The 13,995-nt window shown below is 58.2% G+C and overlaps 2 protein-coding genes across 2 annotated transcripts; one reads left to right on the top strand and one right to left on the bottom strand.

The window, feature by feature from the left end:
- Positions 1–1,509: 1,509 nt before the first annotated feature.
- Positions 1,510–6,144, top strand: SPBR_03405 (vacuolar protein sorting protein; the record flags this gene model as incomplete). The annotated part of the gene is made up of 1 exon (XM_040761696.1): positions 1,510–6,144. One exon carries the CDS (start codon positions 1,510–1,512, stop codon positions 6,142–6,144), a length of 4,635 nt encoding a protein of 1,544 aa, XP_040623142.1.
- Positions 6,145–9,113: 2,969 nt separating this feature from the next.
- On the bottom strand, positions 9,114–12,610 carry SPBR_03412 (uncharacterized protein; the record flags this gene model as incomplete). The annotated part of the gene is made up of 3 exons (XM_040761703.1): positions 9,114–11,252; positions 12,372–12,433; positions 12,547–12,610. 3 exons carry the CDS (start codon positions 12,608–12,610, stop codon positions 9,114–9,116), a joined length of 2,265 nt encoding a protein of 754 aa, XP_040623141.1.
- Positions 12,611–13,995: the final 1,385 nt, after the last annotated feature.

Genomic DNA, 13,995 nt, shown 5'->3' with positions numbered 1-13,995 from the left:
CGGAGTATTTGGAGGACAGTGCGGGGATCAGGCGGCGACCTGTCTCCGTCGATTTTATCATAATACAGACTCACGGACCTTACTACACGGAGGAACTGGAGGACAACAGTCAAAAGGGGTGATGGATGAAGATGAACAAGACGAGAGGGGGACAGAGCGAGAGAACGGTGCAAAAGGAGATGATCAAAAGACGAGACGCAGCAAGCTCTCGGCGCATTGGCTTTGGCCAGATCAGAGGTTAAGGGGTTCCTGGTGGGATTGGAATTGGAATTGGAATTGGATAAGGATAAGGATCTGGGCACTCGGTGTATTCTTGTTCAAAAGAAAGAACGAGCTACTGCGACGTATCGCTCGACGTGTATTATTATAGATGGACGGTTTGTTATTGTGTATTTGGCTTTGCTCGTGTGAATACGAGCACGAAAAGAGTCGCGCTGTATTATGTCGCACGGTACTTTGAAATGATAGCCCTGACGTTAAAAGACGGCGAGAAACGGACCATTCTTTGTCATACTGCGGATGCAGTATATTGTAGAGTGCAGCGACTGCCTGACACATGTGAGACAGTTGCCCGACGAGGCACGCTACAGGCCTTTAGGGCTCCCGTTTCGGCAGTGGTGGTGCGTCGCGTTCGCGCCTTCCCTTCCTACAACCCAAACCGGTGCCTGGCAGCGCCACACCTGCCAAGGCCCAGACCAGGCAGTAACTGCAGCTTCTTGCGCGCTATTTCCCGCGCTACTGCTGATGCGCAGCTGCAGGCACAGTATCCACCGCACTGGGGAGCTCCTGCTCCAAGTCAGCGCCCGAGACACCCTGAGGCTCCTTCCCTACGGCGTAACTGCGCGCCTGCCGTACTATCTTACGTGCTGCCTCCTAAGCTCTTGCCCCAGTCCAGCCAGTTCATCATCCACGCATTGATTCAGCCTTCCGCTTCTCATCGTTTCGTGTCTCTTGTTGTCTTCCTCTCTTCTTCCTCCACTCTCCAGCTCTCCTTTTGGCGATTTGCCCAACACACCGCACCGCCGCCACTCGTCCGCCGTGGCTTGATTTCTTTTTGGGCATTGTTGCTTTTCTTTTCTTCGCTTCGCATTCCCTCGTTTCGACGCCGTCTGTCCCTTTGCACAGGGCGTCACCCCCCCCTTAATACGTGCTTCAAAACGGCCAAAAACGCATCACGACCTCTCCCTTTTGCCATTCTTGAGCTTCGTTGGCTTCTTCTGGTGCACCATCTGCTTACCTGCCTACCCGCGACCAAAACATCCACGCCCAGTCCCCGATCTGCATCTGGAGCCTCCGACGTCCTCACCAGCGAGGATAGTCGTCGACCTCGAATCGCGTCTTGTCGAATCTTGACAAATCGACCCCCTCCATCCTCCTCGACGAGAACCACACACCTCCCTGCGTCCGTCCATTCCTTCGACCGGGGCCATTCACACACCCTCTGCTCCCCTTCTCTCCCCTCGGCGTCGCTCCCCCGCCTATGACACCCGCTTCTGCGCCGCTCCGACCATGAGGGTCTCTTCCGCGTTGCACACGGCGGCGGCGCTGGCCGCGCCCCTGTGGGCTCTATTCTGGGCCATCTCGCCGGCCGCCGCCGCTGCCGACGGGCCCACCTTCCACGTCAGCGCCTTCGGCTACCAGCCCGACAACCTCAACTACTTTGAGGACTCGGACGTCATCCTCTTCCACGACTTTGTCGAGGGCCTCATCTACCGCTCGGCCGATGCCGGCGCGCACTGGGACAAGGTCACGGCCATCCCCGCCATGGCCGCGGTGCGCCTTGTCATGCACGAGTACCACCCCGAGCGTGCGTTTGTCCTGACCGAGGGCATCACCCACTACCGCACCGAGGACCGCGGCAAGACGTGGCAGTCGTTTCTGACCGACGCCGAGAGCAGCATGTTCCAGTACGACGTGCTGACCTTCCACGCCGCCGACCCGGACCGCATCATCTTCAACGGCATGGACTACGACGCCACCTCGTTCAGCGAGGTCGCCATGTACACCACCGACGGCTTCCGCACCGACGCCCAGTTTTTGCGCGGCAACACCGCCGGCTGCTGGTGGGCCAAGGGCTCCGAGCTCTTTACTACGGGCGCGGCCGACCTCGACGCCAGCCGCATCCTCTGCATCGTGCGCGACACGCTGTCGCCGTTCAAGCAGGACCAGCGCCTGCTCGTGTCCGACAACTACTTCAAGGCCGTCAAGGCCGACGGCGTCGTCCAGGAGTTTGAGCCCAACCTCGACACCAACCGCCCCGTCCAGGGCATTGTCAACATTGCGGCCGTCAAGAAGTACCTGCTGGTGGCCACCACGTCGCTGAACACGGACGAGATGGCCCTCTTTGTCACCGACGACACGCTGCGCTGGCACCGCGCCGTCTTCCCGGCCGACCACCGCATCAACCAGGAGTCGTACACCGTGCTCGAGAGCACCAACTACAGCATCCAGATCGACGTCATGAACGCCCGGCCCTCCGACCCCACCGGCGTGCTCTTCACGAGCAACTCCAACGGCACCTTCTTTACCCAGAACCTCGACTACACGAACCGCAACAAGCGCGGCCACGTCGACTTTGAAAAGATCTCGGGCATCCAGGGCATCTTTCTGGTGAACCGCGTCGAGAACGGCGAGGCCGTCAAGAACGACCGCGTCGACAAGAAGATTGTCAGCGAGATCACCTTTGACGACGGCCGCACTTTTGCGCCGGTCGGCCTGCGCGGCCAGGGCAAGGAGCGCCTGCACCTGCACTCGGTCACGGATCTCAGCAACGTGGGCCGTGTCTTTTCGAGCCCGGCCCCCGGCCTCGTCATGGCCGTCGGCAACACCGGCGACTACCTGGGCCACTACAAGGACGGCAGCCTCTTCATCTCGGACGACGCCGGCCTGACCTGGATCGAGGGCCCCAAGGGCCCGCACAAGTACGAGTTTGGCGACCAGGGCTCGATCCTGCTGGCGGTGCGCGACGCCGCCGACGTCGACGAGGTCACCTACTCGCTGGACCACGGCACGACCTGGACGGCGGCCAAGCTGCCCGACGGCCTGCAGGTGCGCCCGTACATCCTGACGACGACGCAGGACTCGACGAGCCTCAAGTTTGTCTTGGTGGGCGAGGCCAAGGACCGCTGGCACATCATCGCCATTGACTTTGCGGGCCTGCACGAGGCCACGTGCAAGGACAGCGATCTCGAGGACTGGTGGGCGCGCGTCGACGACAAGGGCCAGCCGACGTGCCTGATGGGCCACACGCAAAAGTACCACCGCCGCAAGAAGGACGCGGCCTGCTTCCTCAAGCAGGAGTTCAAGGACCCTGTCGTCGAGACGACCGACTGCGACTGCACGGACCTGGACTTTGAGTGCGACTACAACTTCCGCCGCAGCGAGAGCGGCACCGAGTGCGTGCGGGTGGGTCCGCTGGTCCTGCCCGAGGGCAGCAAGGTGTGCAGCGGCAAGGACGCCAAGCCGGACGACGTGTTTATGGGCTCGTCGGGCTGGCGCCTGATCCCGGGCAACACGTGCAGGCGCACCGGCGGCAAGCAAAAGGACGACCTGGTGGAGCACAAGTGCAGCGAGACGGGCACGGCACCCAACACGCCGGCGTCGGGCGAGATTGCCAACACGCCCTACGACTTTCAGCTGTCCGAGTTCACCGACTTTGAGAAGCACTACCTGGAGCGCGGCGACTCGAGCTCGGACACGGCCGACAGCGAGGCCATCATCATGCGGCCGATCCAGCGCGCGCGCGGCGAGGGCGGCCCCATCTACGTGACCAACGACCACGGCAAGACGTGGACGCACCCGGAGGTGCTTGACAATGTGGGCGTGTGGGCCATCATCCCGCACGAGTACTTTAAGGAAATGGTGTTCTTCGTCACGACCAAGGAGCACGTCGTGTACACGGTGGACTACGGCAAGCAGTACCACGAGTTCCAGGCGCCGTACCCGCCGGACGTGGAGAGCGAGCGGTCGCCGCTGCTGTTCCACCCGGACCACAAGGACTGGCTGATCTGGATCGGCAAGAAGTGCGAGAGCACGGGCGCGTGCTACACGGAGGCGTCGTTTTCGCGGGACCGCGGCGACAACTGGGTGACGCTCCTGCGGTACGTGGAGCGGTGCGAGTTTATCGGCTCGAGCGCGTACAAGAACCGCAAGCCGGAGGAGGTCGTCTGCCTGGTGCACGCGCGCGAGGAGGACGTGCAGGGCGACGGCGACGCGAACCCGCTGCAGCTGGTGTCGAGCACGGACTGGTTCGAGACCAAGGTGGTGCACGAGGCGAACGTCAAGGGCTTTGCGACCATGGCCGAGTTCATTGTGGTGGCGGCCGAGGACAAGGAGAAGAGCAGCCTGCGGGCGCTGGCGAGCCTGGACGGCGAGACGTACGCGGAGGCGCGGTTCCCCGTCAACTTTGCGGTGCCCAAGCAGCACGAGTACACGGTGCTGGACAGCTCGACGCACGCGGTCAACCTGTTTGTGGCGACGGAGACGGGCAAGGACAGGCGCTACGGCACGATTCTCAAGAGCAACTCGAACGGCACGTCGTACGTGATGAGCATTGCGGGCGTCAACTGCGACAACCGCTACTACGTGGACTTTGAGAAGATGCTGGGCCTCGAGGGCGTGGTGGTGGTGAACGTGGTGGCGAACCGCGACGACGCCAAGGCGACGGCCAAGAAGCTGCAGACCAAGATCAGCCACAACGACGGCGCCGAGTGGGCGTTTCTGCCGCCGCCGCCCAAGGACGTCGACAACAACAACTACGGGTGCACGCCGCGCAAGGGCGCGCGCGAGGGCGGCGACGAGAGCTGCGCGCTGCACATCCACGGGTACACGGAGCGCGAGGACCACCGCAAGACGTTCTCGTCGTCGGGGGCGGTGGGGCTGATGTTTGGCGTCGGCAACGTGGGCGACCAGCTGGGCCCGATCGGCGAGGCCGACACGTTTATGACGACGGACGCGGGCCTGACGTGGCGCAACGTCAAGAAGGGCGCGTGGACGTGGCAGTTTGGCGACCAGGGCTCGATTGTGGTGCTGGTGCCGCGCAACGCCAAGACGCGGACGGTGTCGTTTACGACGGACGAGGGCGCGACGTTCCGCGACCACCAGTTCAGCGACGAGGAGGTGGAGGTGCTGGACATTACGACGCTGCGGTCGGGCGCGTCGCGCAACTTCTTGCTGTGGTGCCGGTCGCCGGGGCGGGACCACGTGTTTACCATCAACGTGGACTTTTCCGGGCTGACGGACCGGCCGTGCGAGCACGACGACAAGGACGCGGGCAAGTCGGACTACTACCTGTGGTCGCCGTCGCACCCGCTGCTGCCGGAGTCGTCGTGCCTGTTTGGGCACGTGTCGCGGTACCTGCGCAAGAAGACGGACCGCACGTGCTACAACGGGTACAAGATCCGGCACCTGTACAACACGGAGAACTGCACGTGCACGCGGCGCGACTACGAGTGCGACTACAACTTTGAGCTCGACAACCACGGGCAGTGCTCGCTGGTGCCCGGGCTGGCGCCCATGTCCAAGAAGCAGTGGTGCAGCGAGCACCCGGACGCGGTCGAGTACTACCCGCCGACGGGCTTCCGGCGCATCCCGCTGACGACGTGCGAGGGCGGCGACGAGTCGGACAAGACGTCGGAGCCGAAGCCGTGCCAGGACCACGAGGACGAGTTTGCGCGCAAGCACAGCGGGCCGGGCGCGTTTGCGATTGCCGTGATTGTGCTGGTGTCGGTGGGCGCGGCCGCGGCGGTGGCGTGGTACGTGTACCGCAACTGGACGGGCAAGTTTGGCGCGATCCGGCTGGGCGAGGGCGGCTCGTCGCGCTTCACCGTCGACAGCGACGCGCCCTACATCAAGTACCCCATCATGGCGGCCGCCGGCGTCGTGGCCGTCGTCGGCACGCTGCCGCTGCTGGCGACGGCGCTCTGGCGGACGGCCACCGGCGCCCTGGAGCGGCGCGCGGGCGGCAGCAGCGGTGGTGGTGCGCGGGGCGCATGGAGCCGGCTGGGCCTGGGCCTGGGCCTGGGCGGCGGCGGGTCGCGGCGGTTCACGACGCGCGACAGCTTTGCGCGCGGACGGGGCGACTATGCGATTGTGGACGACGACGAGGGCGAGCTGCTGGGCGACGACAGCGACGAGGACGTCTAGGCGGTTGGGCCGCGGTCGCGTGAGCCAAAAGCAACGCTCGCTGACGAGTAGATAAAGTCGTTTCCATTTGTTTTGCCATGTTTTGGATGGCGAGTTGTACAGTCTTTTCATGGGTTACTATTTCCTTTTTTTTTCTTTTTACTTTTCTGTTTTTATCGTCTTGTTTTGCCTTGAGATATCAGGCAGATGCCTCGCTGTGCCTCCCCTGTACCCTCTCGCATATAGCCCGCCAAGCACAAACACAACTTGCAAAAGCACAAACGATCAAAATACCAAATACCAAATACCAAATTCCAAATCTACACTGTACAATATAGAAAAATAGGTGCTCGAGTTGACGTGTCGTGCTTAGTCATCACACCGACGGGTAACTATGCTTAAAATGAGTGCACAAACAAATGCCTGCGTTGCGTGTGCCGTATGTCTTTCTACCGGCTTCTGTCTCTCGCTGTCTCGCATTGTGTCTCCCTTGCCTCGTGGGGTGGCATGCTGTTCAGCTTGCTTGTGCCGCCTCTAAGAATGGTTCTCAGGCACGGAAAGGCACAAAGTACGACATCACAAACAAGTGCCGGAACGGAACACGGCGAAGCAAGGGATGAGTGTCAACCTCGGCCCAAAGGCGCCAACAGGTCGACGGCCTTTTGTTTGGTGCGCTGTGTGCTCCGATCTCCATACGTTTTTGTCCCTCGAGCTGTCTCGGCCGGCCGTTTTCTCTGGACTGTGGATTGTCGGCACCGTCGCCCTCGTTTCATTCCTTCGGCCGCGTTCCTCGACAAACTTTTTCAACTTTCAACGGCCTCTTTGTACGTCGTACGACATACGACATACTTTCAGCTGACGTGTCGCGGTCGATCACACCACGATGCCGGCGAAGAGAGAGGAACCGCGGGAAACAAAAGAAAAAGAACAACGAAATAAAAAGGAAATGCGCCAAACAAAGTCAGCGTAACTGCGACGTGACGAAAGCGCTCCGAGCTTCGCATCCCCTTGCATTGTTTCTAGAGGTGATGTGAGCAGAGTAGCATCGTGCACTTGTTTCGGCAAGACGTTTCGTGCGATGGATTCTGTATGTCGTACATGACCTACCTTTTTACACATGAAAAGCGCCTCTCCTGGTTCTAGGTTCCCGGTTCCTTGTTCCCACCGCCAACTCGGGCTCCTAGCTCCTTGCTCTTTGCTATACTAGCCGCCACATCTCGCGGGCGCACTAGGATGTTTCCTTGGTAGCCGAGCCCCTCTTTGTTCCTTTCCATGTGTTGGATGTCCGACTGCAACAGGCAAAGGTTGTTTGTTGTCCTCTTTCGTAGAGCTGCACTGGGTGCGTTGCTGACCTGGCCGCTTGGGAGTGCTCTGTGTCCATCGGCAAGACAAAACCGACCTGGCAACTGCTCGCTGGCACCATTCCAAAAGCAGTCTGCACATCCAAGACAGTCGAAGAGGGGAAGCGGCCGGCCGGTCCTCTTTTTCATACACACTAATGCAGGCGCTCTCTGCTTTTTTCTTGCAAAGGCAAAAAGGTATATAAAAAAACCACAGCGCCTGCATCACGCATCGTCCATCGTGCATGGCTAGTCTTGAAAAAACTGCACGCCGTAAACTGCCAAAACGATCGGGATGTCGTACGACATGCAAAAAAGGGCCCGCGCATTGGTGGATGCAACGCTACTAGTTTCACTTGTTTTACTCGACTGCGTTGAGAACAGGTCATCGACGAAAGGGCGAGTTTGTAAGTGTCGCCACAGACTGACAAGGAGCATGGACAGAGCAAAGAGGACGGCCAGTTGAAAAGAAGTCCATTTAGGTTCGTTGTCCTGTGTTTATGTACGAGATTAGCCCATATCTCACAAGCTCTGCCAGCAGAAGAAAAGAAAAGAATGAAAAACGCAACAGACATTGCGGATAGAGTGTGTCTCTGCCCCTCGCTTTTTGCAACATTCATTTCTTTTTGGCCTGCTGTATGCCTCCAAGAACATGGACGTCAATTATAAGCGGTCCAAGCTTAATTGGAAGCGAGCGGAAAAACCAACAAACAGCCCAGGCACAGACAGGCACAGACAGGAACTGGCAGGACCCATCCCGTCGTCGCCGTGCACAGCATCTCCCTATATTCGCTTCTTTGTTATTGACAGGGCCCCCCGTTTTTGGCGTCTCCAATCACGCAACGTCACTGCGGCTTCGGCTGGAGCACGACGAGACGAAACCAAACAAGGAAAAACAATGCTCCAAACGTCTCGTATTTTTGGTCGAGGGCAACGCAGTGAGACATGGCGACCCAAGGAACAGGAAAAGGCACACACTCCGCCGGACCGAGACAAAGCGGCCAGTGATTTGGACGCATAGTAGAGTATGTTGTATTTTATCATCCTCCATACCAGAATCACGTTTCAAAACCAAATCTGGGCAAGCCACTTTTTCTCAGTATGTGCAGGTAAGTCCGTAGGAATAGTTTTATATTCAAAAAGGGGCTACATGCAAGGCCCAGACGAATAATAAGAAGTATGCTGATAAGGCAATAAAAGAAGTGATATAGAACCAGAAGCCAGGTAAAACTAAAAACAACCAATAAAAACGAGAGTAGTAGTAAAAGTAGTTGGTAATGAATGTATGTAAGCTGAAAATAAGTGTGCAGAGAGTAAAATGAAAGAGAAGGATGAACAAAATGCAAGCGCTGGCTAATGTTGATATCTGAACGAAGGGAAAAGAAAAGAAATAAAAATGATACTAAAAAAATACAAAGAGACCCTCACGAATTGGACGAAGAAAGACTAAAAAGATACAAAGAAATGGTATGATGCAACACAAAATGATAAACGAAGCAAAATCCACGTAAAATAAGAATGGCAAGCACCCATGTCGCACTCTATAGAGCAGGGGACGGAAGAGCGGAAAATACAGAATAGAGTGGGAAGCAACTGCTGCTCCACAGTAAGCAAGGGATTCGGCCAGGGCGATGGGCGGCGGAGGCGTCTCTAAGACCGCCGCACCCGATTCCAAAAGCGCTTCATGACGCCCTTGTCCTGGTCGGCCTCCCAATGGTCGATGCCGGCAAAGACGTCCTCGATGCTCGCCTTGGGCCGGCTGACCGCACCGGCACCGAGGTACGTGATCGAGTTGTCGCACGTTGATGTCGATGTCGACGTGGTTGTGGTGGTGGTGGTCGTCGTCGTTGTCGTCGTAGTGGAGGACGGCAGACGAAGGGAATCGTTGCGCGCCGATGGGTAATACGGCCCCACAGCGCCCGGGAGGGCCGTGGCGTTTGACGATTTGCGGAGGTGGTTGGGGCCCTGCAGGTGATTGTGGCTGCTGCTCTGGTGGTGCACGTGGTACTGCTTCTTCTGCTGCTGCCAGCCATAAATTTCGTCCTCGCCGGCGCGCAGATCCAGGCGCGTCAGGGTCATACGCAGAGTCATCTCGCGCGACGACGCAGGCACCTGAGCGTAGCTGTCGGTTGGCCGGTGGCCGGCCGATTGTGGCGCGTCGGCGGACGAGGAGATACGGTACGGGCGGAACGCCGAGGACGAGGTTTTCCGGCTGCCGATGCCGCCGACAAGGTCACTGTCGTGCGTCAGGTTGGGCGTCTTGGGGGATTCCGGGTCGGGCACGGATGCCTGGTCGCTGTCGAGCTTGGTCATGTCGTCGTCTTCAGTGGCCGTGTTTCCGTTCTCGTTCTCGTTCTCATTGGCGTTGTCGTTTTCGTCATCGTCCTCATCGGCTAGGAACGTCCGCATGGTGCCGTCCGAGGTGCTCTGCCGCGTACCCCGGCGCATATGCCGCTTCTCGACGGCTGTCGGAGCGGTGGAAACGCGATTGCCCTTGGTGGACGTGGACGACAGGATGGAGGACGAGCCCAGGGGCGGAGAGCCGCCGGCCATGGACATGCTGGGCATGGAAGGCATCGACGACAGCACATCGGTCGAGGGGAAGCCAAACTCAATGGCCTCGTCAAACTTTTGCGGTGAGGCCAAGTAGACGCGCAGCTTGAGACGGGCCTCGGGGTCCTGGTAGTGTGCGGCGCCTGGGTCGATGCTGGAGATGGAGTCGTGGGCGGCGTGTTGTCTGGGCGTGATGAGGGACAGCGTCCGTGATTTCCGGCGAACGTGCGAGCCAGGACGGGTGGGCGAGGAAAACGTGCTCGAGGGCATGGTAGGGAAGGGTGTGGTCATGCCGTTGCTGTTGCTCATGCTGGGCGACCTGGCTGTCCGCGTCGTCGAGGCAGCGTCGTCCTTTGTGGCAGGGCGGCCGTTGCTGATGTTGCTGCTGCTGCCCTTCCCAACACCCGCGCCCAGAAGATTGCTGCCTGTCGAGGCGGACGTGGGCAGCGGGCGGCCAAAGGCCTTCTTGGAAATGGAAAGGTGGCGACGAAGCGATGGGCGGCGCTCTTTGCTGGGCGAGGGCAGTGCGTCGCGCAGGTTGGCGTGGTAGTCGTCGAGGAAGAGGCGCAGGTCCAGGTCGTCCTCGTCTTCCAGCCAGCGAAAGCTGTCGTAAAAGGACTCGGGCACGCCGCTGATACGCTTGGCAGCGGTGTCGTCGAGGCCGAGGGGGTTTCGCCGGCCTGGAGCAAGCCGGGGATCGCTCGTGCTGTGCATGGCCTCCATGGTCTGCATGGACTCCGCGGACCGCATAGTCTCCATGCTGCGGCGGAAGGAGGTGGCGGTGGGCGTGTCCACAGTGATGTCTGGGGCGATGAGGCGGTGGGTGATGCTCGCGCGGCGGCCAATCTTGTAGATGGCCTCGTCGGCGGCGTCGAGGATGACGCTGGCGTGGAGCTGGCCGGCGAGGACAAGCCGCTCCTCACGGGAGAACTCGCGCTTCTTGATCTTGTCGGGCAAGTTGGCGTAGAAGAGGGTGTCTGCGACGGCGTCACCAATGGCGGGCGAGGGGCCGTTCTTGTTGCCGCTGAAGTAGCTGTTGGTGGACAGCAGAGATGACGACTCGAGACGCAGAGAACGCTTGCGGAGACGGGTGGTGATGTTGTCCGAGGCGATGCGGTCCTGGCGAGCTCTGCGGCGCTGGATGTTTTGCACGGAGATGGCGTCGTAGTGCTGATATATGCCGTCGATGGCGCCAGACCCCTGTGCAAAGCGAAGACGTTCGAGTGTGGAGAAGTACTGTTGAGAAGGGAGAAAAAGGACCGTTTAGTGTTTTGCTTGGAATGGCAGACGGGATGATAACGTAGTAAAGCAGATCGACGACAGTAGCAAGCAGATAGAACAAAAGAGGAAAGAAAAAGAAAAAAAGAAGAAAAAAAAGACAGAAAGCACGCTGGAAAGTATGTGATCAGGTCCAAGTGGGACGACGGGACGATGGAATGGAGGGAGAGAGAATGGCCGAGAGGGATGGTAATATGGAGCTGTTGTGTACTTCGTACTTGCACGAATCTAGGGACAAATAAACACAACGCCAACGAGAGGCCGTCGGCTGGATGGCGTGGGAATAATATGACACAGAAATAGGAGAAAGGCCCCGAAAAATATATGAAGATGAAAATCAAAATCAAAACACGAACGGCTAGTAGGGACGCGGCGGGAATCGGCGAGGTATTATGTGGGCAGGAAAGTCGTGAGAACTCTGGCTGCGGCGGCGTACCTGTATCTGGCAGGTAAGTTGCAGCAAAGGTGGTTGGTGGTCATGCAGGAACGAGAAGAGACCAGAGTGGACAAGAGTGGGCAGAGACGGTGTGGCCGGTGTTGGTTGGAGAAAGATACGAGAAGGCAATTTCGTCGAGAACTGACCGAGGGAATATGCGTGCTATATGGGGAGTGGATAGAAAAAGGAAAGCAAGCGGTGGAGAGGGCGTAAAGGAGAGAGAAAGGAAGAGACAGGAGGAGACTAGGAGCGAGGAGAAAGACGAGAGATTTTGTGATGATGATGTCCGCAAAGGCGAGGGAGATCGACACGAAAGGAACCTCCACGGAACAAAAGACAATAAAAAGAAAGCCCAGAGGAGAGAGTCGGAGGCGAGCTGGCATGGAGTGACAAGAAAAAGGACGAGGAAAAGGACGGTCAAAAGCAAGTGAAAGGAACGAGAGAGAGCTCTCGCAGAAAGGAGAGCAACGTCGCCGATGTGGAGAGGAAGCTTGGCTTGCTTTGGCCAAAGAGGAAAAGAGCAAAAGGACAATGGGCAAAAAGTGGAGCGCGGATAAGGGGCAGTGAGCAAAAAGGGGCAAGGGGCCAGGTGCCAGTTCAGGCAGTGGTCAGGTCCCTGTCAGCGCAGCTCAGGCACATACAGTTAGAGCGATGCAGTGCACGCACAGGCGCTGCAGCGCTTCACTGGTAGCCCAGACGGAGCCTGCAATGCACCAAACTCCAAGCTGCACCTAGCTGCGCCAAAAGCCACCCACCAATGCATCACCCCGACCACTGCATATGCAGGTCGCTGGGTCCCAAGACGCCCTAACGCACCTATTCTTGCTTGGGCCAGGCCATTCAGCGGTGCGTTGGGGGGTGATTTGCGTGGACCTTGCATGTGGTGTGGGAGACAAATGATGTGACAAAACGAGACATAAAAATAAGAAAAAAATAAGCAGAAAAAAAAAAAAAACATAAGACAGAAGAGAAGAAAAGAAATCCCAGAGAGGAAATGCTCGCTGAAGTCACACACGCTTGCAACCCAAGGCCAGCGCATACCTTGTCAAGCTGGTCGTTGATGGCAGGTAATGATCGTCGGTTCCCGAACAACACACCGCCAGACTCTTTCGGTTCCCCCCCCTCATATTTGGACTTTTCTCAGTTCCGCCCAAGGGAGAAGTGACCGCATAGCAGGCAATACAGCGGACGGAAACGATGTGCAGAGTGCAGAGTGCGAGTGCAGAGTGCGAGTGCAGAGTGCGAGTGCAGAGCGCGAGTGCAGAGTATGGGATGTGATGTGCAATGGATGATGCGCGGGATGAACAAAAGACGCGAGATAGCGCCAGACCGAGCGAGACATGCAGCAGAGGAGGCAAAAGGCCCGCAAGAGGCCGCACAGGGCAAGCAATTGCGAGACATGAACAGGATGGAGAGACCCCGGACACACAAAGGACCGAACGGACGAAAAAGAAAAGATACAGCGGTGGAACGGACAGAAGAACAGAAAAGCAAAGAGGCACGTTCGTGCAGAGACGTGGCGGCCGTGGATGTCGAGATCGATGAAAAAGGAAAGGCGGCCGGGAAAAGACGACATCTCTTTCAAGCGGCCACTGGCCACCTTCTCAGTCTTCTTTTCTCGTCCATGTCCTCTTTCGTCTCTCTTCACTTTTCTCGCAACCCCAACTGTCCCAGTCAGGCAGCTGTGTGGCGCTTCGCATGCACAATGCGAGTAACGCCCCCAGCCGGATTTGCCGTTTCGGGCACAGCTCTTGTCGTTGCCGGTTTGTCGTCGTGTTGTCCGTGTTCCTACCGTTCGTCTCATCTCGACTCGCCGTTGACCGACGTCCAACTGTCTATTTCTCGACTGACATTGGCTAGAGCGTGGGATGGCTTTCATTTCAGCCCTGCCGTCTCTTTGGTGCTTTCCCTTTTCGCTTCTCATCTGTCTTTTTCTCACCCGCAATTCTCACACTCATTTCGCTCCTCACCAGCTGTGATAACGCATGCATTTGCTATGCAGTCACAAAAGTGTTCAAGTGTGGTTGGGGGCTATCAACAAACTCTCATTGGATCGTGGCACTGCCCGATTGCCGCCCAGCTGACAGGGAATGAACCAAGCAAAAATGAGGGGACATTAAGGAAGGCCAAAAAGGCGCGATGTGATGAGGTGCCCCATGGAGATCCATGTCTGTGCAAGCGAGTGCTTGCAACGCCCCAAAGCTGGCCAATGGGCAGTCGGGGATGCGTGTTGATTGGATGGGATTGGATGGGATTGGGATGGAG

This window comes from Sporothrix brasiliensis, assembly GCF_000820605.1.
Source record: "Sporothrix brasiliensis 5110 chromosome Unknown Cont13, whole genome shotgun sequence".
In the NCBI taxonomy this organism is placed as follows: Eukaryota; Fungi; Ascomycota; class Sordariomycetes; order Ophiostomatales; family Ophiostomataceae; genus Sporothrix; species Sporothrix brasiliensis.
Note: the sequence above shows the minus strand (reverse complement) of the source record. Positions and strands in the feature narration are given on the sequence as shown.